Below are 24,287 nucleotides of genomic sequence, written 5' to 3' on the forward strand. Positions count from 1 at the left end.
TGCCCCGGAGGCCTTCCTAATGCAAACCCCCCCGACCCCCAGGTGTCACCTCCTCGGAGAAGCCTTCCCAGAGAGCCCATCCCCCCAACAGAATTACGGCACACTCCATCCCAGACTCTGCCACACCGTGTTGTTATCTGTCAGATCGCGCTCCTTGGAGATAGGAACTGCGGCGCTCACCCCTAACCTATGATCTAATACCAGTAGGTGCTCATTAAATGTGACTTTCCTCCTTCCAATAGTGGACCCTCAGGGCCTCTGGCCTTTCCAGGACCAGCTTCCCAGTGGCTGAGATCCCACACTTTAATCACCACTATTGAACACAATAGTCCTTATGCCAAAAACTTGGTGAAGGGCTCTTTGAGGCCTCCAATTCTTACAAACGTCCCCACGGAGGTGGGTATTATCTGTTATTTTCCAGTTCGGCTCTGTCCTCTTGGCCCCTGACCTGGGGGCAAGCAGGGCGTAGAGGACCAGAGCAGACCAGAGGCAGGCCAGAGCTCCTTAGGTCAGTCCCAGCTCCACTGCTCCCCACAGAGTCACACAGGGCAAGACACTACCCCTCCCAGCCTCAGTTTCCTCATCTGTAAAACAGGAATGACATGACCAACCTCATAGGCTGGATACAAATACTGCACTTTCCACTGGGAAAATCAAGACAGCCACATCACAATGAAAACCCTGGCTGTCAACCATGGTGATTATTTGTAAAGTCATTGGTAAGGAAAGCTTTTCTAGATCACAGAGGAAAAAAAGAGGTCATGAGTGTAAAAGTTGTAGCCTGGCACAGAGCTCAAGAGATGGAAGCTGGGACTCATGCTTTCTGAAACAAAGCCATTGGTGTACATTCTTTCTTTCATGTTCTTATTGTTCAGAGCTTTTACAAATCAAGAAAAAGCCTCATCTTAGAAAATCAGCAAAAGACAAATAGGCAATTTGAAAAAGAAGAAATACAAATAACTAATAAAAACATGAAAAAGGTCAGTCACTATCAAAAAAATGAAACACTACAAGAATGAGAAAACACTGATGTGATCATTGTCTTCTCAAAACAACCCAAAAATTTTGTGAAGGAGCAGAAAACTTGGGTGTATTTATTTGCTTAGAGAAAATATCGGGAGACAGTACCCGGAAAGTGAACGGTGGTGATCTTGGGGGAGGGTAAGAGATTTTTTTCTTCAGGTTTGATTTTTCCGTTTTTCATATTAAACATTTCTGCAGTCACTGCCAGTTTCGCGTTGCCATAAACCGGACCGCGGTCCGGGTGGGGCGGGGCACTTTGGGTGGCTGGCGGTTGCAGGGATCCCGGGAACCAGCAGGTGGCGAGAACAAAGGCCAAAGCGCGGGCGCGCCAGGCGCGTGCGTCGGGGCGGGGCCTCGGGCCGCGTCTGGGGCGGGGCCTGGACTGTCCGGTCCTAGACCCACGGTCCCGAACAGCTGGTGGAGGGACCATGGCCCGGCCCCGTGTGCGGCTGGTGGTCACGGCAGATGACTTTGGTTACTGCCCGCGGCGCGACGAGGGCATCGTAGAAGCCTTCCTGGCGGGGGCTGTGACCAGCGTGTCCCTGCTGGTCAACGGCGCGGCCGCCGAGAGCGCGGCTGAGCTGGCCCGCAGGTGAGCAGCGGCCCCCTGCAGGGTTCGGGCGGGCTTGGGGGCCGCCGCCCCGTGCCTCCGATGCTCCCGCTCGCGCTCCGCCCGCAGGCACCGAATCCCCACGGGCCTCCACGCCAACCTATCCGAGGGCCGCCCCGTGGGCCCGGCCCGCCACGGCGCCTCGTCGCTGCTCGGCCCCGAAGGCTTCTTCCTCGGCAAGATGGGATTCCGGGAGGCGGTGGCGGCCGGAGAGGTGGTCTTGCCCCAGGTGCGGAGGTGCGGCTTCAGGAAGATGCTCTTGGTGACTCCCCCAAAGCTCCGCCCCGAGGGTACCGTGCGCAGAATTGGGCTCTGGATGCCTTCCTGGTTCAAACACAGGGGCGATCACAGGGGACCACATGGACGGGGTCCTCCTGGGTAGCTGCTTCCGGACGTTCAATGTACCGATCACCTTCTTACTCCAGGTTCGAGGAGAGCTGGAGGCCCAGTTGAGCCGTTTCCGGGAATTACTGGGCAGGGACCCTACTCACGTGGACGGGCACCAGCACGTGCACGTGCTCCCAGGTGCGTGGGTTGGTGCTCCCAGGCCGGGGTGGGGGGTTGCTGCACGTGCCTCTCCCTGACTCTGCCCCGCCCGCAGGAGTGTGCCAGGTGTTCGCCGAGGCGCTGCAGGCCTGCGGGGTGCGCTTCACTAGGCTGCCGATGGAGCGCGGGGTGGGCGGCTGCACGTGGCTCGAGGCCCCAGCGCGCGCCTTCGCCTGCTCCGTGGAGCAAGACGCCCGCGCCGCCATGGGCCCCTTTGCCCGCCACGGCCTACGGTAAGGCCCCCTGCCCCCTGCCGGGCCCAAGTCCCAGTGTGTCCAGCTGGCCGCTCACCTTGGGCAGCTGTGTCCGTTTCTCATCTTCGACCAGTGTTGTCCCCACCCCAGATCCGTCCCACCCCCGGCCTACCCCTGCCCATTGCGGCCCTGCAGTCGTGCCGCTGATGCCCCGGTATCTACAGGTGGACCGATGTCTTCGTGGGCCTGAGCACCTGTGGCCGGCACATGTCCACTCACCACGTGTCAGGGGCACTGGCTAGGGCCCTGGAGGGTATACCCACTGGACGCGCAGTGACAGCCGAGCTGATGGCACACCCCGGCTATCCGAGTGTGCCTCCGGCTGGGGGCAGCGGTGAGGGTCCTGATGCCTTTTCCTGCTCCTGGGAGCGCCTACACGAGCTGCGTGTCCTCACGGCACCGGTGCTGTGGGCTCAGCTTGCCCAGGACGGCGTGCAGCTCTGCGCCCTCCACGAGCTAGACTCCAAGAGGCCCGGAGAGGGGACTCCCAGCGAAGCCACTCTGGAAACCTTTCTGGAGCCCTCCCCACTGTGACCCTGGCAGACAGCCAAGCATTAACGTCCCTTGGTGCCCAGGAAGGGAACTGGGTCCCAGAGCAGGCTGTGACTTCCTGGGCTGGATGCTGCCACCTCTGTGCCCAGGTCCTCATGGTTCAGAGTGGCGGCAGAGTTTCTGCAAGCCCTCTGACTGCAGGTGGCAGCCGTGACCTCTGGGCCTGGAGCCTGCCAAGCATTGGGTCGGGGGGGGGGGGTGTCACAGTGCTGTGTAAGCATCTTCCTTGTTTGGGTGCATGGGGCAGAGATGGCTGTTATTAATAAAGTAACGTGTCCTGTAAACTTGGGCGTTTATAGACTGTGCCCAGGAAACCTTCCCAGACACAAGAAGGACACGAAACTCCTTCGGGGCCCACCGAGGTCACTGTTCCAGAAAAGATCTGCAGTGCCTCCACCTTTGGCGCTGCTCATGCTTAGGCTCTCTTCATTCTTTTCTTTTGGTGGGGGTGGGTAGGAGGAGGGGAGTGAGGGGTTGGAAGAATGTCTCACTAGGCTACTTTTTGGGAGGCATATTATAATCTCAGTTTTGACTTTAAAGACATCACCTGTTCGAAGTAAGCAGCCCTTTGCCATCCTAGGGGATGGGTCTGAGGAGGTCCTGAAAACTTGCAGGAGTGTGTTTACGCTTTTCCAGGAGGGATGGTCTTCTACGGAAATGGCACCCCTGGTGATGTGTAGATGCCCTGTGACCGGGGCTCCTGTGGCCTGGATCAAGGCGATGCCGGGAGCAGATGGAAGCCCATGTGGTCCTTCTTGTCTCATGTAATCTCACATCATCATGCCTGTGTGCAGGCACCGGTGCCCCCATCTTGCAGACCTAGAGATGGGAGTGGGGGAGCAGAGCTGTGAAGCTGCCTGTTCATTTACTCAACATGCACTGGGCCTTAGTCTGTACCAAGCGTGGAACCAGGGCCAAAAGAGCTCTGCACTTTCTAAAGGGGTGAGGGTAGGGCCCCATCCCCTTGACTGGTGGCTTCAGCCCCCTCTTTCTGGCTCCATCCTCTACCCCTACCCTTCCTCTGACCTTGACTTCTCCAGCCGCAGGCCCTTTCCTCCCCCATTTCGTCCAGGGCTGTGAACTGGAATGGCTGTGAGTGTGGCCCTGGCCTCCTCGCCCCGGCCCGCTGGAGTCTGGCCGTGCTCCCACAAGCTGCTGGCTGGAGCTGGGCAGCAAGCACAGAGGCACCTCCCTCGAGGCGGGTCTGTTGTTCTGAGAGGAGACAGCTGGCTGTATGACTCTGGGGCCCAGGAGAGAGGTGTGGGTGACAAGGGAGAGACTGGGGGGTCTGCACAGATGTTGGAGGAAGCTGTGGGAGTGGCCACTGTCACCCAGGGAGCCAGAGAGGGAGCAGCAGAGATGAGGGCCCAGACCAGCCCTAGGCCATGGGCACTGAAGAACAGAGAGAAGGGGACAAGAAGGCAGAGGGCCCATTTCGAGGCTGGTCACTGGCATCCCACCAGGGAGATGGGGTATTTTTCACATAAAACCTGCTGTGCCCAAAACGGCCCAGGCTCAGGGTTTACTGTTAGCCACCAATTCATCAGGCACGGAGGATCTGCTCCATGCCAGGCTGGGGCTGGGAGCTGGGACACAGCCTGCAAGGAGCTCACGGTCTGGTACACACACAGGGACAGTCATGTGACCGGGCTGCAGTGGGGGGTGGGAATACACAGCAAAGCATGGGGACAAAGCCTCTGTGATGTTGAGGAGACTCCCACTCTGGTGACAGCCCGCACAACACCCCCAGGAGACCAGGCTGCCAGCACCCAGGTAACAGCCGTTTACCAAGTGCGGCCTGGGCCAGGCACTGTGCTGTGCAAGATCTGACCTTCAGCTCTGCTCCTGGGGCAGGTGTGCCGTTCCCCCTCGTGCATGAAGGAAGCAGGCGAGGAGGAGCCAGTGCAGACCGGCAGGAGGATTGAGGCTCAGGTGCAGCCCTGCAGGGTGCGGCACAGACATGCTGCCAAGGGAAGACAGCGAGAGCAGGGCTGAGGCCACCCCCTGTGGACTTGGCACTGGGAAGTCCAGGGCCCTGGCCAGAGGAGCCCCAGGGGGCAGGAGGACGCCAGAAGCCAGGCCAAGGTGATGCAGTCATTGCGTATCTCGAGCTGAACAATGAACAGAGTGAGGAAGGCGAGAGGACGGTGGCCACCGAGTGGAGGGAGTTGAGAGGGTCTCACAGACTTTAGGGAGGGTCTGTGGCTGTGTCTGGGCTCAAAGGGAGCCAGTCGTGGGAGGCGAGGGCACTGGAGCCAGGCTGTAAGAGCACAGGCCAGGGGCCCTTGACCGAGTCACTTTCCTCCTCTGTGAAAGCAGGGTAATGGTGCCGGTGGGTCTGTCCTGAGAGTTAGGACAGGGCTAGGACGAGCAGAGTCCCCACTGATGATCAAGGAAGGCCCCCAGTCTCCTTGCTTTCTGGTGCCCCAGAAACTTGCCCCAGGAAGTTCCCTCTTGGACTGCAGGCCTAGCTGTCAGGGTCTCAGCTGGTGTCAGACACCAAGCAGAGGACTCAGCTGACAATAAGTGTCAGGGCCTTGGCTGGCCTGGTGCTGAGTCAGCACTAGGGTTGCAGTTGCACTCAGGAGACTCGGAGGTGGGTTTGAGCTGGAGCTCTTCAAGGAAGTGGCCCAGCCCCTCCCTCGGACACACCCTCACCAGCTCCCTGACCTTCCAGACAGCACCCTCCTCAGGGCCCCAGTCTGCTCCTCCGTTAAATGTGGCTGAGGTGACACGTATACAGAGGTCACTCTCCCCTCCCCAGACACCCAAGGGTGTCTCTGCAGCCCTTTCTGCTTCCCTCAGCATGGCCAGAACACCTCTGTGCACCTCTCCTGGAGGCCAGGCCTGAGGAGGAAGCCAGAAGAACCTGCACAAGACCCCAGGCCACTGGCACTGCCCACCCCCAGTAAGGAAGAAACCCACACGACCAGATGAGTGTCCGAGAGCATTTTTATTAAGGGCAGCAGAGTAGATCGCAGCATCTTAGAAAGCCTAGTCCCCACCATAGGGGGAGGGGCGGGGGGACCGGGCAGGAGCGTGAATTCCCACGGGGCCCATCGGAGGTGTGGTGATCACAGCCCTCCCCTGCTCTGGGGGATCCAGCTGTCTGCCCCGGAGCAGCAAGGCTGCCTGCTGGCACGCTTCACTCCTGCCCGAGGGCTCGGGGAGTGCCCGCTGGTGGAGCAGGAGCCCAGCCGGAGGGAGGGACCGCCCACCACCCCGCTCTCGGAGGCCAGGCCCCTGCTGATGGGCGAACCCTGGCTGTGATGCCAGGGGATGCAAGTCCCTGAGGGGCCGCCGGCTTCGACCATGGTGGACGTCCTCCTGGTGGTGAGCAGAGAAGGGAAGGGGCGATGGGCGGGCAGAGCTACGCTGGTAGAAATACGAAGCAATGGGACAGTTCCCAGGAATGGCAATATTTCTGGATTCAGAGAAGCGACGAGAACAAATGGTGGCTTATCTGGATAGCTTCTGACAGAATTTGGCATTTTATTACAAATCTGCGTGTGAGTGAAATAAAGTCCATCATCACCTTTCTGCTAATGAAGAGACAGACGTGGATGTGCTGGCCGGCGCCCTCACCAGCCCGGGCGCACGGGAGGCTCCAGAACGTGCCTCTTGCATACCTGGGACTAAAGAAGTTGCGTTCATGAGACCCGCCGCAGGCTGCACGTATGCGGCCTCACCCACCATCACCCCACCTCTGCACACAAGCCACCTCAGGTCTGCAAGCCTGGAAAGACCTCAAGTTATAGAACTAAAATTAAAACAGAGAGCCAAGTTTAAGTCATCTTCTCCACAGGATCTAGCCCCTGGAGCGCCCAGAAGGGAAGCCACCAGTGGCAGAAGTGGAGGTGGTAACACACAGTGCTTGGACCACTGGCTTCCCCTGGGTGTCAGTGACAAGGATTCTACTACTTCAGGGACAGTCCCACTTGCTTTGAAAAGACATTAACATTCAAATCCTTACAAGTTCAACTGATGATAAATTCTAAGGTCAATTTTTATTTCTACAAAAAAAGGCAGTCAAAACAATATAAAACATGTAAAGGATATTACTGAGTGAGCTTCACGTGGAGCCTGACTCCGCGAAGGCCATGAGTCCAGAGGAAGGGGGAGGCCGTCCTGTTCCTGGGCTGGGCCGGCTGGATGCTCCAGAGGAAGGGCCAGTGGGGCGCCGGCGACCCCAGGCTGGTGCCAGTGACAGGAGTCTGCCAGAGGGTCAAACGTGCTGAGGAAGGGCCGCGGTGGGGCTGCTGCACTGAGGATGCAGAGGGTGAGCTCTGAGCTACGTCGGGTGGACACGTCGGTGACAGGTGAGCGTGGAATTTCAAGTAGACACTCTGGCTTTAGCACTGTCCGCAGGGACCTGGACATCTTCTAGAACAGCTGCAGGGAGGAGTGGCAACCTGTGGCCTCGGGAGCCTCTCTGGTGAAAAATTCCTCCCGCAAGTGCACCGTGCTCTGGCTGGCATACCCCTGGGGGCTGCCGCAGACCTGGTGCTGGGGGGTTCTCCCTAAGCAGGCCGGTCCAGGTGGAGTTCATCATGACACGGACAGCAGGGTCTGCCAATCTGGTCAGCATTACTGGGGTAACATTAGCCAGAGTTTTACAGCAGAGCTAGGCCTCCCTTTCCACAGCTTTGTTTTTGGGAGGGGGTGGGAGTGGAGATGGTTGTTTGCTTGTTTTTTAATTTTTTTAAAAGGATATTATAAATCAGAGTCAAGAGAATCTTAACCGACTCCCACACCAGGCCGCACGCCAAGGAAGGGAGCAGAGGAGCTGAAGAGGCCTCCACTGCCCCTCCCGGCGGGAGGCGGGGCCTGGGTTTGGGGAAGTGAGTGAAAAACAAACTAAATGCAAGAAAGTGGGAGTTGCAAGAGCAGGGGAAGAGGGGAACCACAACTTTTTTTTAACCTTATGGGCTAAATGTAAATTGAAGATTTTGGATAAATTTGGACAGCAAAAGAAACACCATTCTTTTAAAGTAGACTGAAGCAGTGATTTTTAAAACAAAGAAAGCAGAACTAGAACATCTTAAATTTTTAATCCTTTCTTTACAGGTTACCTAGACCACTTTTGATTAAGAAAACTGTAGAAAGTTAGTAACTGCCACAAGCAGACGCCAGGCGGTGGCACATGTCAATTTTCCATAGAGTCCTGCTTCGTGGGGTGTCTGAATGCACTGCTCGGCGTCTCTGCTCACACTTGCTGGAATCAATCGCGGCAGATTTTAGTCCACAGGTCGCTTTTCCCCATATTTCTTTGTAAACTCTTCAGCGTTCTTACAGAATTTTTTACGGTCCTTAGAGTACTCTTCAGCTAGGTCAGCCCGGAGCGGGTGCTCAGGCTGGGGGTCGTTCACCAGTGCTATGAGGGACTGGATGACTGCCAAGAAAACGACAAGGCACCGCTGGTTAGAAGGCCCTTGGAAGGGGCATGGCAAGAAACACAGCTCTGATTAAACATCTATATGCTTCTCAGACAGAGCGGCCTCCCATTCATGCAAAATTCTAACCACCAGCACTCAACCCATCATTCCCGTGATGAGAAGAAAGTGATGGAGGACAAACAGCCAGCGCTACAGTATATAACTAACCATACAGAGTGATGCCACTTCCTCCTCCTCCTCCTCCAGGAAGCCTTCCTGTACTGACGCACTGGGGATGTCCCAGTCCCCAGTCGCTCTCACCCCTCTCCTGAACTTTGGAGACCCAGGCCCAGCACTGACACCCCCACTCTCATGCAGGTGAAGCTTCTCCAGGGCAGGGACTGGGCAATGTGCCCAGCACTACACTCGGTTCAGGGTGTGTGACAGGCCTGCACTGTGTAAATGGATAATGAGCCCATCCTGAAAGACCCCTAGCAGCTTCTGAACGGCCAAGAAAGGTTCACTCGACCACCCTGCATTAACCACTGGGAGGCTGTAGCCCTCATCAGCACTGCATGGTCCATTCCAGAGGTGGAATTCACACGGATGGCTCAGGGTGGATTCCACAATGCTCCCCAAAAGGGCAGTCAGGCCCAGATGTGCTAGACAGTGAGCCCTGGAGAGGAGGGCCAGGAGGGAGTGGAGGGTGGGGGAGGGGGAAGTACAGAAGGTCCAGGAACCCCTGGCCTCCTCAGAAGTGCGGTGCATGCAGCCACCAGGCTTCCCACACACGTCCCCTGACTCCCCCCAACCCCCACCAGGACCAGCACCCCCACTGTCCTAGCAAAAAGGCCCCTCTCCTCTGGACTGCCGATGCCAGGTGCCTTTATTGGGAGCCCACGCTCTTCACCCCAGCATCACAAGGAATGGGTTAAAAAAGCTTTTTGTTCCAATTTCTCCTTGTCTGTCACAAATCCACGTGGAGCTTAAGTGATTATTTACTTAATATATTTCTTTAAATCACATCAAAAATATTTTTTAAAGGAAAGTTAACTATTAGTAACTCTTATGGAAAATCACTTTCACTTGCCATAAACTGAAGGCACGCATCCATAAACATGAAATAAGCACCTATGCTGCCTCCTTCCCGGCCAGGGGAAGCAACCACCGGAACAAACACTCTTCCGAGTGGCTCTTTCTCAGCATCTCTGAGGCACCCCAGCCCACTGCCCTCCAAGACTCTCCACACCACGGTCAGCCGTGAGACTGCTGTTCTTAACTTTTGGGAAACCTGAACCACATTTGCCCTATAGCACATTTATAAGGCGGCTTCCCATCTTTTTCCAGGATTAGAAATGGTTCTGTAGCAGAGTTGATACTGATGAGTTTTCAAGTTTTCCTCCATTATGGAGACTCAGGCTGTCTGCTTCTCACTATGATCATCTTAATACCGAATGTATTAGCATCAAATACATTCATCCTTAAGATGTGCTTTTCAAAAGATAATTCACTTCGCAAGTTTGCAGTTTGTCTAATTCTTTTCGGAGAACTTGCTTTAAATATTTTCAAGTTAACTTAGTAGTTCTGATGAGTGCTTCATTCTTTCTCTATTCCTGTGGGAGCTCAACTGTAAGAAAACCCAGCTGAGCTCGTTTGTTTCCACAGTGAGAACACCGACAGCTACCACGCTTTCCAAACCACAACCACGGCCCCATCCATCACTTTCACATACAGGGGGGCACACTCATTATGTTTTACAAATGATCGAGCCCTGGCTTCTTGATCTCTTCCTTGACCCAAATGCTACTCAGAAGGATCTTTCCCCCTCCAAAATGTAGGGGCTTAAAAACATTATCAAAACTTACCTCCTTTCTCACTGTATATGATCAGAGACTAAAGTCTAGAAAATTTCCTTGTTTTTATTCTTTCTGACAGTTCGTGATGGAGGATGTAAACCGTATCTGTAACTTGCCCCTTTTCATGGGGACCCAGTGGGCTCCATTCCCACAGAGTAAAATGTGACCCATACCTTCCCCCATACATGAAGGCGTACAATGCAGTGGTCTTCCATGGATTGTACTATGAAGGGTAAGTTTATTAATCTTATCCTGTTTATTGTATTTGAGTCCTCTTTCTAAAGTTTATCTACTTGATTTGTTATAAGACAGCAAATGGGTATGCGGGGACTAAAACATTTGATTTATGAATCTGACTTTTCTGTTTATATAATTTTGTTGCTGTGTTGTTTGGTTCGTATAGAGGTCAGTATTATACAGGCTTCCTTACTGACTGTATTTCATATGGCGAATCTCTTTCACCACCAAACAAAGCCCTTGCTCTGTTGCTAGATACGTACCAGAGCCAGACACACTGCTGAGGAAAACTCTGTTTTTACATCCCTTCTTCTGGTTATTGTTATTATTGCCAACTCTTACCACCTTTCTGTATGATACAGGTTTGCCTTGTTTCTTGACTTTTCTCCTATTTTTGCCCAATTTTTAATGCTTCTTTACTTTCTTTTTAAAAATTGAGATTTAATTCACATACCAAAAAATAAACTCTCTGAGAAGTATACAATTCAGTTGTTTTTAGTGTATTCACAAAATCGTGTGACACGACCATAATCTAACTCCAGAACGTTTTCATTATCCCCAAAAGAATACCCACTCTCCTTAGTAATCACTTCCTAGACCCCTCCCCCAGCCCCAGACAAACATTAACCTCCTTTCTGACTATAGATCTGCCTATTCTGGACATTCCATATACTGCTGCTTCTCATTATTTACAGTAGTTATCCACTAAAAAGTTGCGGTGAATGCTGAATTATAGTGAACCATGAGTGACCCCAGGAATGACCAGCTATAGAATCACCCAGCTGAGCCCAGTCAACCTACAGAATGAGAAATAATAAACTGTTGTTAATTTAAGCCACTAAGTTTTGAGATGGTTTGTAATACAGTAACAGGTAACTGAAACACGGGAGACACGGTGTCAAGTGCCAGGGACAACATTCCTGAAGTGTATGAGGATAAGCTCAAGGCCATGCCGGACGAATCTACAGAATGATCTAGAGAGAAACCCTGTCTCCCATCACAAAATAGCAATTCTGCCCGGTGCTGCATGTAGAACAGCACCGTGTTTAAGATAAAAGTTTTATCTTCAAAACCTAAGTCAACAAGTACAAAAGAATGAAAAACCTCTCAGGTTTATCTGACTATTTGAAAAAATCACCCACAACCTGGAAAAGCAGAGCATGTTGGCTGCTCACCGAGACCTGAAGCTGAAAACAGGACCGGTGCTGCCACGGCCCTCTTGGGCAGCCTGCCCCGTGAGAGGGGCAGAGCACAGGTACCTGCGCCCAGTTCTCAGGTGAGGGAGGAGACCCGTAACTCTCTGTGGTCTGGCCGCCTGAGCAAATGCAGCAACTGCAGGTTCCCACACAGAGCTAGGAGTTTGTGTGCTTACGAACAACTCTGTCAATCTTTTACAGACATCAGCTTGTGCACGACCAAGCACCAAGCCCCCTGGAGACCCCTCCACTGTGACTCCACGCTTGGTACCCACTGCTTTCTGCTGCTCAGCTGTGGGAGCCTGGTGGATGCCTTTCATGGTGACTGTTTCAGTGAGTCTTTCAGGGGTTCCACTGGAAAATGACTGTTTATATCAGTCACCAAAAAAAAAAAAAACAACACCTGCAGCCTCTCAAATTCCAGCCTCATCCATTCTCCTTAACCTAAAAAGACCGTAAGTGGTTCAGGGGGTTACTTACAATAAAGCCACCAAAAATATGAGGTTAGGATTGCAAAAGAAAATTCTAGAATTAAGGATAAAAACTAGACACAGTCTATAACAAAGTTTAGTCACCTGCCGGGGAAAAGAGAGGGGTGACCACAGTAGTGAATCAAGTACTTTTCCCAGAAAAATGAGGGCATCCAGACCCAGGGACACACAGGGAGTTCCAGGCCCGCTAAGGCTGACCGTGTGCTTTCACGTGGGCACACTGCCCTCAAGTCTGGCCGTGCCCTCCCAAGACACCCCAGTGAGCCCCAGCATCCTGTGGCCTGCCACATGGCTCCGGCTCAAGCCCGCAGGCCCTCAACACCCTCCCTTCCCCCTTCCAGTCTGAGTCCACGTGCTAACTGCTGTGTGAGACCACATCCCCCCCCTGCAGGCAGCCCACAATCCTCACGAACACTCCCAGGGACAGGATCACACCCCTCCCTACACTGGGAGCGAGCGCTGGGCTGGTCTGTCTGCGCGGGTCCCCCTTGGGCTGCGAGCACAAGAACACCTGTGTGGGTTGAAGCTTAGCTGAGATGTGCCAAGCCCATGGGACAGCAGGACCACAGCAGCCTTCTGTGGACACGGTGGTCAGTGCTATAGGATTTCTCTGGACTCCGTGCGACGTGGTGTCAGAAGGGACCTAGAAGGCCCTGCCCGCAGCAGTGTCCCCAGAAGACACGAGGAGACGCCTTACCTTGGTCAGTTTTGGTTGCTGGCTTCCAGTTTTCAGCACTAATTACCGGCAGACAGACCTGCCCCTTTTCGTCAATGTTCGGGTGATAGATCTTCGTTTTAAATGTGATCTTCGGTGGTTTGAATGGGTACTCTGCTGGAAAGTTGATTTCAATTCTGAAGGCCCCTTTATCATACGGAGGGTTGTCCTGGAGGGAAAGGAAAGAGGGCGGAGTGAACCTGTAGCTGAGACAGGAATGTTCTAATTGTTCACTGGAAAAATTAATTTGTTTCAAGAGGTTGTATCAACTGAAGCCTTGTCACCTTCAGGGGAACAACAATCAATCTGTATTTCTAGAGCAACATGTCTGCTAAACTGTGAAAGGGTCTGAGATGGACGCCCTGGCTTCTTTACCTTTTTTTTTTAATAGACTTTATTTTTTTTGAGTAGTTTTAGGTTTACAGCAAAACTGAGAGGACAGTACAGAACTCCTACACACACACAGCCTCCCTCACCAGAGTGGTACACGTGTTACAGGTGATGAACCGACACCAACACATCATCACCCACAGTCCACAGTCTACAGCAGGGCTCACTCTCGGTGCTGGACATTGAATGGGTTTTATAAAGTATTATACCCTGTGGTTGGAATCATGCAGTATGCAGCCCTTTCAGACTGGCTCCTTTCACTTAGTAATATGCATTTAAGGTTCCTCTGTGGCTTGTTAGATCATTTCTTTTTGTCACTGAATATTAATCCATTGTCTCGATGTACAGTTTATCCATTCACTTCCTGAAGGTCAGCCTGGTTGCTTTTGGCAATTAATGAATAAAGCTGCTATCCACATCCGTGTGCAGGTTTCTGTGTGGACATATATTTTCATCTCCTTTGGGTAAATACTAAGGAGCACGATTGTAGGTTAAGGGTATGCTTAGTTTTGTAAAAAATCACCAATCTATCTTCCAAAGTGGCTCCACCGTTCTGCATTCCCACCAGCACTGATGACGGTTCCTGTTGCTCCACATCCTCGCCAGCATTTGGTGTTGTCAGCGTTCTGGATTTCCACCAATCTGACAGGTGTGTAGTTGTATCCCATAGTTTTAATTTGCAATTCCTTAATGATATGGTGTTGACTACCTTTTCATATGCTTATTTGCTATCTGTATGTCTTCTTTGGTAAGAAGTCTGTTCAGATTTTTGAACCATTTTATTATTATTATTAATAAATTTATTTATTTATTTTTGGCTGCGTTGGGTCTTTGCTGCTGCACGCGGGCTTTCTCTAGTTGCGGTGAGTGAAGGCTGTTCTTCTTTGCGGTGCACGGGCTTCTCATTGTGGTGGCTTCTCTTGTTGCGGAGCACGGGCTCTAGGTGCATGGACTTCAGTAGTTGTGGCACACGGGCTTAGTTGCTCCGTGGCATGTGGGATCTTCCCGGACCAGGGCTCGAACCCGTGTCCCCTGCATTGGCAGGTGTATTCTTAACCACTGTGCCACCAGGGAAGTCCCTGGCCCATTTTAAAATCAGGTTCTTTGTTTTCTTGTTATTGAGTTTTAAGAGTTCTTTGTGTATTTGGGGTTAACAGCCCTTTTTCAGATAATGTCTTTTGCAAATATCTCTTTATCTTTTTTGAAGGTATGAAGAGTTATACCAGGGGTAAATAACAACCCAACCCAGTGCTGAAAGGCCAAAGAGGTGGCCACAACTCCAGAATAAAGCCAGCACTCAGCTGGACGGCTGGCCCCTGAGGAGCTGAGCTGGCCCCTAGCTGGTCGCCAGGCAGGGCCAGAACCATGCCCCACCCCTGTGTCCTTAGGGCCACTCAGAGATCTATCCCTCAGGGCCTGCACACTGATGGCCCAGGAGCCTCTGAGAGATGCCTCGAGAGAAAGAGGCCAGCCTCTCTCCAGCTCTGCCTCCACGTCCAGAGGTGAGCCAGCCCTCCAGTCTGCGGCCTCCCGGCCCCGGACTCCAGCTCTCCGGGGTCCCAGCCCACTCAAAGGAGGCCCAGCTTCACTGAGTGCCCAGGAATGCACAGCGCTGCCTCCTCAAGCCCCAGCGTAACAAGATATTCTCCAGCAAATAGGAGTCCTCTGCTGGGGAGTGAGGCTGGCACAGGCCAGGTCCCCACACTGTCCCCTGGTCTATCCCCACCCAAGAAGGGTAAAATTAAGGAAGGCTGAGAGGTGGGAGAGGCCTTCCCAGCAGAGAGGACTAAAAACTAGGACGGCAGGGGCTTGGAGGGGACAGCATGGAGCAAGACAGGAGGCTGGGGCCGAGTTTAGGGGTCTGAACCACCCAATCAAGCAGCTGGATCCGCGGTCGGAAGATGAACCTACGGGAAGCGCGTCAGGAAGGTGGTGCCTCAGGGGCAGGTGAGGGAGGAGATGTCAACACCGCAGGCGCTGCACCTGGGTGAGGAGACAGACCCACGCACACCCGGGATGGGGTGGGCCATGGCTGGACCGGGAAATCATTTTCACCCCAACAAAACCTTCCCTAATCCCTTCTTTAGGGAACACAGAATTGTCTAGAACACTGTCCAGAAGTTAAAGTGGCAGCGGACTCCTCCCAGGCCTTGTCCTGACTGCTCACTACCTAGGAGAGCTAGACTCACCATTACCAAGGAGCCCAAGGGGACGCGGAGATTTTGCTTCGGGGTTTTAAGAAGGGACCTGCTTCAGCCATGGAAAGAGCCTTCCTGGATGACCCTGGCTGCTGAGACCCACCAGATGTGTTCAACCATCACCCAGGACTGACCAACCACCTGGGGCCCGCCGCATGCTGGGCCACGTGCCAGGAGCTGGAGACAAGGACGGGCCAGGCCAGCCAGGCAAGCCCGGGACATTCCCCAACATCCGTCATGTGGGGGTGACTCTGAGGTAGGAGCCACCCACGTTGCATGCTGCACACGGGCAAAAAGTCAGGAGAAGCAGCTCTCTCACTACGGGAGACAGGACAGGCTGAGCCTCTCGCCACCCAGGGAACGTGTCTTAACTCCTCAGAGACTCTGTCCCCGTCCAGGGCTCGGGGTGACCAAAGGAGTGGCTCCAAAACCCCAGGGATTTGTGTGGAAGGGGGTGTGCAAAAATTCAACACAGGACCTACCCTATGGATAAAGGCCTAAGTGCCACACGTGAGTTTTCCACACATTAGAGCTAAACTTATTCTGTGTGAAGGCAGCGCAGAAACTAGAAGGGGCCTCAATGAGAAAACACGGCTTTGTGGTAGAAAAATAGTATTCAAAATTTCAGAAATTTGCCTCAGACGGTCCTCACCACAAGCCATGGAGGGCTACCCGCAAGGACAGTGCAAACCTTGGCTCCCCCCCGCCCCTCCCGGCTCTCACCCCACCCTCCCCAGGCACAAAGCCACTTTGGAGAAACTAAGACCAAGAGGAGGCTCCTCCAAACGCCTTGGGCCTTTCCCCCACGGGTCCACTCCTGGCCTGCAGGCAAGCCGGGTCTTTCCTCCCCAGGGCAACCTTCAGGAACCCCGAGACCCCACCGCACCCCACGCATCTCTTAATCCACTGAAGACCCAGAGTCCTTCCACCATCGTACATCAGTCACAGTTTTGTGTCACCATTGTGGCAGCTCTCCCTGGGGCTCAGGGAGGACACCACACAGCTCTCTAGCAGCCACTCCCTGACCTGGACAGCAGCCACACCAAGTCCCTGTGGCGCATGCTCAGCTGGCGATCTGACACCACACGGGACTCGTGGCTGGACTGATGTGGACAGGCAGCTCCTGGATGGATCCACTGATGATCGACCACGTGTGTCGGCCAGTGGAGACCCCTCAGCAGTGTCCTTTCCGCGGGGTAACCCTTCACCCACAAGGAACACAGCCCGGCGTGGCTGCCCTGAGGATGTCTACCCAGGCCTGGCCCAGACCCACCCTCAGGCTGCGTGCCCTGGGGTCCAGTTACACAGGGACGGGAAGGTGGGCTTCCCTGCGCTCTAACCTTCACAGTCCACTAGAGGGCCTGGTCGAAAGGCAGGAAAAGCTCCTGGCCTCTGAGCACAGACTGTGTCTTCTCACTCTCTGTAACTGTTAAGTGTTCATTCTCTCTTATCTCTTCGTGGTTGCCTGAATTACCACGTCTGCGCAGTGAGCAGAGTCATCGTCTGCTAACTCTTGCTTTCTGAAGATGACCTCTTTGTACTGTTTCCAACAATAGGGTTCGTAGGACTTTTCACAGTACAGCTCTTTATCAATGAATACTCTGACATTAAAAAATTCCATCGTTTTCTCTTTGAAAATAAACATTTGTGGAAGTATTTTTAGAACAGATTTTCCAATCTTTCATGACCAAACTACCCTCTGAATTATACCTAAATTTAAAATCACAATCTCTAAACCATAATGGAAAAGAATATGAAAAAGAATACATACATGTATATAACTGAATCACTTTACTGTACACCAGAAACTAACACAACATTGCAAATCAACTACACTTCCGTAAAATAAATTACAACGAAAAAAACTAAAGAAATTAGGTTGGTCACTAAGTTTCAAAATGATTTCTTAAAAACCCAATAAAGCACGCTGAATATTTCAAAGACAAAAAAAAATTGCTGTCTCCAATAAAACGGAATTCCACAGGAACTTCCCTCCTCTGAACTCATGGGCACCTTTCACGGCATGATTCACCTTCCCTTCAAGAAAAGAAGTAGCTTTATTGTTATTTCTCATAGAAATATAACAGTCACACCAAAAAAGTAGTACTAGACATTCCACCCCAGGATAAGGGCTGAGCGCGTCCAAGACACAGCCTGCGGTGCACAGCGGTCAGCACGCTCCTTGGTCAAGGGATCCGGATTCTGGGAGGGTGGTGCTCTTGGCCGCACAGCCTGTGCCCGCCCACACGGAGAGACGATCACACTTCGCTTTCTAAGACCCAGCTGCAGAGCTACTAACGTCGGAGAATTCCTTGTCTGTTGTAGAAAACATGCGGTGTGGGCCAGCGCCCTGGCACGCGGCACTCCTGCACACACACGCATGCGGTTTGCTGCTGGCAGCACCCCCTCGCCTGCCCTCGGCGTGCCCAGGCCTTCGCTAGGGCTGCAGCGTATTCCACCATCAGACGCGGCACAATTTCCTTACTCCCTTCCCGTTGCCGGGCGAGAACTTGCTGCACTTGTGAAGTGTCTGGACCCAAACGCTTCCTTACCAAAAACATAAAGCGACCACAGGACCCACAACCCCACTCCTAAATATCCTAAAGAAATGAAAACACATGTCGACATAAAATCCTGTTCACGAATGTTCATAGCAACATCATTCATAATAGCCAGAGTGGAAACAACCCAAATACCTATCAACTGGTGAATGGATAAGTAAACTATAATATAGCCATTACAACAGAATATTATTTGGCAATAAAAACGAATGAAGTACGAATACATGCTACAACATGGATAAACCTTGAAAATATTATGCTAAGGAAAGAAGCCAGACACAAAAGGTCATGTATTATATGATTCCATTTATATGAAATATACAGGACAGCTAAATCTACAAAGTAGATCTGTGGTTGCCTACGCCTGGGGGACTGGGGGTGATGCTAACAAGGGGAGGTTTCTTTGAGGAGTAATAAAAAATGTTCTAAAATTGTGGTGATGGAGAAACAACTCTGCAAATATACTAACAGCCATTGAATAATTGTACACTTTAAATGCACGAAATGCAGGGTTTGTGACTCTCAATGAAACTGTTAAAAAGGAAATCAAAGCTAACTCAGAAACAGGGTTTTCGACTGAGGACAGTGTTGTCCCTCCTGGAGAGGTTTAGAAATGCCTGAGGTTGTCCCAATGACAAAGGTGGCTACTGGCATCTAATGAACAAGAAACAGAGACAACCCTGCACGAATAATCCACCTGCACACACCAAAATGTAGTTTCCAAGGCTCTCTGAGAACTACAAATTCAATAACTTACAGACTGTTTGTGGGGCGCCTACTCTGTGTAATGCACAGTGCTAGGGACAGGAAGTGGGAGGGAAACAGATAAAGGTCTCTGCCTGAACCAGAACTCGCTGAGATGACACCCACACCACCAGTTATAAAGCAGAATTAGCCCTCTGAGGAGCCCCAAAGAGAGGGGGGCTGGACCACAGCTGACCCCAACGGACTGTCCAGCCAACGGCTGCTCCCCGCCGTCTCCTTGCTGGCAAAATCCCAGTTTTGTTTCCATCCACGCTGCCCCCTCATTGTGAACCAGGGGTAAATTCTGACTGGTCTACACCTGTCCCGTCCAATATGGTGGCCACCAGCCCAAGTGCCTATTGTGTACTTGAAACAGTACTCTTCCGAATTTAGATGTGCTATAAGCGTAAAATACCACCTGGATTTGAGACTCTGTGCAAACAAAAAGAATAAACTATTTTGTTAATAATTATTTATATTGATTACATGTAGAAGAATATTTTTAATATATTGTATTAAGTAAAATACTTACAAAGTGAATTCCACCTGTTTCATTCCCTTCCTTCCTTCCTTCCGCCCTCCCTTCTTCCCTCTTTCCTTCCCTCCCTTCCTTCCTTCGATGTTAGTTCCCCGACCAGGGATCCAACCCACACCCTCCTCGGGCCTTCAGCAGTGAAAGCGCTGAGTCCCAACCACTGGACCGCCGGGGAATTCCCTCATTTTCATTTTTAATGGGAGTTCTGGAAAATTTAAAAGCATGGCTGTGGCTTGCAGTATACTCCTTTCGGACAGCACAGTCCATCATGGTACTGCCCACACCTCGGCCAGTGACAGACCAGGGGTGGCCACGTGTCCTGGTTCTGGATAATGAGGAGTGAGGGGTCTGTGGCGGGCCCCTGGGATGGGCGTCTTTGTTTTTGGTCACACCAAACTACACACACACACACGTGTCACCGCTGGAGAAGTCTGAATGGGGTTGGTGGACTGATCAGGGTCCACTTCCTGGTTATAGCACTGCACTACAGTTGCACAACAGGTGAAGGCTACTGGGGAATCTCTGTGTTATTTCCTACAATTGCATGAAAATCTACAATTATCTCAAAATAAAAAGTTCAAGGAGAGAGAGAGAAAAAAAGAGACGGTCTCTTCCTTCCGGAAAACCGTGAAGCCCAGGCAAGTCTGTGCTCTCCCCTCGCCGAGCCACTGGATGGCCAGCCCAGAGCCCCTGCCACAGGACTCTGTCAGGGGCAGCAACTTTCCCTTTTCAAAGCCACACTAAGTGGGGGGTTTCCTTACTTGCAGTCAAAAGCGACCTCACTACTATGAATGGTGAGTGGAGGGAACGGAGAGGAGGGAGTGATTCACTGAGACCACGGAATGGAGAGCGTCAGGAAGACGCAGGTGCAGGAGGATGAGCCAGTTGGAAGGGGCACACACGGCTTCACGAGCAGAAGAGGAGGGCTCTCTCTCTGAAAGTTAACAAGCAGGTATTTACCTCAACAACTGTCGGCTTTGAGCAGCCCAGCCCCAGGACAGGGGAGCAAAAGCTCCTCGAAAGAGGCTGGGGCCCGAGCCCAGGTGGGGGAGCCAGGGCATGCGAGGTGCTCAAAGAAGCTGTGAGACGGAATGGCCTGCATGGAGGCAAAGGCAGTTGCAGCTTCTGCAATGGGATGTGATTGGTGTACCTGAGGCTCATTCCCAAAAACACTCTGCTCAGCAGAACCTGGTTGGTGCGTGAGCCTTGGGGCTAGTGCAGAGGCCAGAGACTGTGATGGCAGAGAGACTGCGTCCTCTCCCAACAGGCTGGTGGAGTGACCACCAGGGCGGTACGAGGCCTCTCCACGAAACTCAATTTCATTTTAAAAACAATTATTGACACAGCTTTAGAGACTCAAGGCCTCAGGAGTACAAAGCTGACTCCCAAGTCTGTGCTTCTGAAGCCCAAAGGCAAAGAAATCCAGGGCAGTCTGACTACACACTGATGAGAGGCAGGCATTTACCAGCTCCTTTTACAAATGAGGGACAGAGACACAGACAGAAGAAAGACACTGTTGTCACTGAAACGTTGTCACGTGTGCATGTTTTACCTTCTCAATAAAAGGTAAAACCAGCAGCAGCACCCCTGTAAGTGCAGGGTGACAATGACATGGGTAGGGAGCAGCCCAGGCAAGAAAGGAACTCTCAACTGGGGATGAACACCCCCCCCCCCAACAAAGAACTAAGCACTCAAATCATCAAGTTAGAAAAGAACAAAGAGGGACTTCCCTGGTGGCGCAGTGGTTAAGAATCTGCCTGCCAATGCAGGGGACATGGGTTCGAGCCCAGATCCGGTAAGATCACACCTGCCACAGAGCAACTAAGCCCATGTGCCACAACTACTGAGCCCACGCACCACAACTACTGAACCTGCGTGCCTAGAGCCCGTGCTCCTCAACGAGAAGCCACCGCAATAAGAAGCCTGCATACTGCAACAAAGAATAACCCCCCGCTCACCGCAACTAGAGAGAGCCCACGTGCAGCAACGAAGACCCAATGCAGCCAAAAACAAATAAATTAAAATAAATAAATTAAAAATAAATTTAAAAAAAGAGCAAACAAATACCAAGGAAAACAAAAGACACAACATAAAAGCAGAAATTACCATAAAAGCAAAAATTAGCAAATCAGAACACAGAAAAAAGAATGAAATTTCTACTTCTTGATACATGAAGTGAGTATAACCATCTATCAAAATCCACTAAACACAGAAAACACAATCCAATCTCACATATGACCACAGATGCAAACACACTAAAGACTAGGAAATTTAATACACTGGAACATTTAAAAACAGTCCATTGTAATGAAGGGGGAATTAATCCAGAAAGCAATGAGGGGCTTAATTAACAGGCCACTTTGAAAACCCACACCACAAAACCTAATTGACAGTAATATGGCCTTTAATGAAATCCACTCATTCCTGATTAAAAGAGAAAAATTTAGGGTGTGACATCAGCAAAATGGCAAAGCAGGCAGCTCCAAACTCCCATCCCTCCATAGAAACAAACAAAAAAATACTGCAGAAACCGTCAGAACCAACTTTGTCAGAACTCTGGAAAACAGTCAAAGGTTTACAGCAACCTTTGGCTGTGAATGCAGAATCAAGAAAAAGGCAACTAAAACACAGTAGGAAAGCTTTGTGTCGACTTTACCTGCCCTTAGCCTGGCCCCTCCCTGGCTGGGCGACAGGCATCTTGAAGATGGGTGAATGATGGCCACCTCTGACCACCATGTGGGACCCAAGCCCTCCATTCCAGAGAAGCAGAGCAGACCTTATTCACAAATTACTGTCTGTTCTAACCGGTCCAGGGCTACCCGGAGGGCTGACACAGGTGCTCATCTGTTTTGCCTTGCTCAGAACCCACAGAAAAGCACAGGAACTGCTCAAGAAGACTGTAGGGGACTTCCCTGATGGTCCAGTGGTTAAGGCTCAGCACTCCAAATGCAGAGGGCCCAGGTTCGATCCCTGGTCAGGGAACTAGATCCTGCATGCTGCAACTAAAGATCCTGTATGCCGCAACAAAGATCCCACGTGCTACAACTAAGACCCGGAGCAGCCAAATAAATAAATAAATAAAAGACTGTAAGGTCATGAAAAACTCACAGCTGCCTATAGCAAAGGATGGCAGGTGAGACACAACAGATTGCATAAAGCCAAGGAGGAAAAGCCACAGAGAAACCCAGGGATATCAGGGCATTCAGAAGTACCCAGGTACACTGGGGAGCTGAAAAAGTCACACATATGCCTAGGACAGGATACACGCTAAGAAAAGAACTGAGAAGATCTGAAGCTTTCACCACCCCCTAACCATAGGCTCAAGGAAAGCTGGAAGTGAAGAAGGCAGAAATGTAACTGGCCTGGCTACATGCTCAAGAAGTACCCTAGCACAGAGCCAATCTGCAAAGACTGAGAGACTTTTTTTAAGCTCCTGGCATTCAAGGAAATTTCAGTCAAAACACTGGTGGAACAAAAGCGAAGCCTTCAACACTCAAGAACAGCAAACCCTGCAGGGAGGGGGAGAATCTGATTTCCACATTATAATATTCAAATGTACAATTTTCAACAGCAACAACAAAATCACAAAGCATACAAAGAAACAGAAAAGTATGGCCTGTTTAAAGGAAAAAAAAAAACTGACAAAAACTATCTCTGAGTAAGCCCAGACATTAGACTTACCAGACAAAGAATTAAAATCAACTGTCTTAAAAATGCTCAAAGAGGGAATTCCCTGGCAGTCCAGTGATTGGGACTCGGCGCTTTCACTGCCATGGGCCCGGATTTGATCCCTGGTTGGGGAACTAAGATCCTGCAAGCTGTGTGGCCAAAAAAACCCCAAAAACCCCCCAAAAAAAAATGCTCAAAGAGGTAAAAAAAATCATGGGCAAAAAACTAAACAAAACCAGGGACTTCCCTGGTGGTCCAGTGGTAAAGAATCTGCCTTCCAATGCAGGGGATGTGGGTTCGATCCCTGGTCGGGGAACTAAGATCCCACATGCTGTGGGGCAACTAAGCCCGCACACAACTCCTGAGCCCGCAAGCCTCAACTAGAGAGCCCGAGTGCTGCAAACCACAGAGCCCACACACTACAACTAGAGAAGAGAAAACCCACACACCACAACTAGAGAGAAGCCCACTCACCACAACGAAGAGCCAGCACGCCACAACTAAGACCCGACACAGCCAAAAAAAAAAAAAAAAAAAAAACTGAACAAAGCCAGGAAAATAATGTCTAAACAAAATGAGAACACCAATAAAGACACAGAAATTATAAAAAGGGACTCAACAAAAATTCTGGAGAATAGTACAGTAACTGAAATGAAAAACTCACTAGGGCAATTCAGTAGTAGACTTGAGCAAGCAAAAGAAGGACTCAGCAAACTTGAAGTTAGGATAATTGAAATTATCCCATCTAAGGAGCAGAAGAATGGAGAAAAGTGAACAGAGCGTAGGGACATATGGGACATCACCTAGCACACAACACACATATTATGGGGGCCCACAAACGGATAAGAAGGAGAAAAGGGGCAGAAAGAATATTTAAAAAAATAATGACCCCAAACATTCAAAATTCCATAAAAGATATGAATCTACACATCCAAGAAGCTCAATGAACTGCAAGCAGGATCAACTCAGAGAAATCATACCAAGATATATAGTCAAATCATCAAAGGACAAAGAGATAATCTTGAAAGCAGCAAGAGAAGTAACTTGAAAGCAGCAAACAACTGATTTCTAACCAGAAACCATGGAGGCCAGAAGGTAGTGGGAGGACACATTCAAGGTGCTAAAAGGAAAAGACTGTCAGCAAAAACTATCTTTCAAAAATGAAGGCGAGGGACTTCCCTGGCAGTGCACTGGTTAAGAATCTGCCTGTCAATGCAGGGGACACATGTTTGAGCCCTGGTCCGGGACGATCCCACATGCCTCAGAGCAACTAAGCCTATATGCCACAACTACTGAGCCTGCGCTCTAGAGCCCGTGAGCCACAACTACTGAGCC

The 24,287-nt window shown here is 51.2% G+C and overlaps 2 protein-coding genes and 1 non-coding gene across 5 annotated transcripts in view; 2 read left to right on the plus strand and 1 right to left on the minus strand.

The window, feature by feature from the left end:
• The first annotated feature begins 1,377 nt into the window (after window positions 1-1,377).
• Window positions 1,378-3,269, plus strand: YDJC (YdjC chitooligosaccharide deacetylase homolog). Of its 3 annotated transcripts, none has more exons than XM_059894157.1 (5): window positions 1,378-1,615; window positions 1,703-1,895; window positions 2,059-2,158; window positions 2,235-2,412; window positions 2,598-3,269. In XM_059894157.1, the coding sequence occupies exons 1-5, from the start codon at window positions 1,452-1,454 to the stop codon at window positions 2,965-2,967; spliced, it is 1,005 nt and encodes a 334-aa protein (XP_059750140.1). In that variant the 5' UTR covers window positions 1,378-1,451; the 3' UTR covers window positions 2,968-3,269. The 3 variants fall into 3 exon arrangements, with proteins under 3 accessions (XP_059750140.1, XP_059750141.1, XP_059750142.1); XM_059894158.1 differs by having other exon boundaries at window positions 1,703-1,862; XM_059894159.1 differs by having other exon boundaries at window positions 1,523-1,870.
• Window positions 3,270-5,919: 2,650 nt separating this feature from the next.
• The window catches only part of UBE2L3 (ubiquitin conjugating enzyme E2 L3), a 44,151-nt gene continuing 25,783 nt past the window's right edge, over window positions 5,920-24,287 (minus strand). The window contains exons 3-4 of the mRNA XM_059894347.1: window positions 12,838-13,024; window positions 5,920-8,377 (exon numbers count right to left, since the gene is read on the minus strand). Coding sequence (XP_059750330.1) covers window positions 8,223-8,377; window positions 12,838-13,024 — 342 coding nt within the window. The 3' untranslated portion in view covers window positions 5,920-8,222. The remainder of the gene's footprint in view (window positions 8,378-12,837; window positions 13,025-24,287) is intronic.
• TRNAW-CCA (transfer RNA tryptophan (anticodon CCA)) lies at window positions 22,193-22,265 on the plus strand. Its single transcript has one exon. It is a non-coding gene; the product is annotated as a tRNA-Trp (tRNA).

Source organism: Balaenoptera ricei, chromosome 14 (genome assembly GCF_028023285.1).
Source record: "Balaenoptera ricei isolate mBalRic1 chromosome 14, mBalRic1.hap2, whole genome shotgun sequence".
NCBI classification, from domain to species: domain Eukaryota; kingdom Metazoa; phylum Chordata; class Mammalia; order Artiodactyla; family Balaenopteridae; genus Balaenoptera; species Balaenoptera ricei.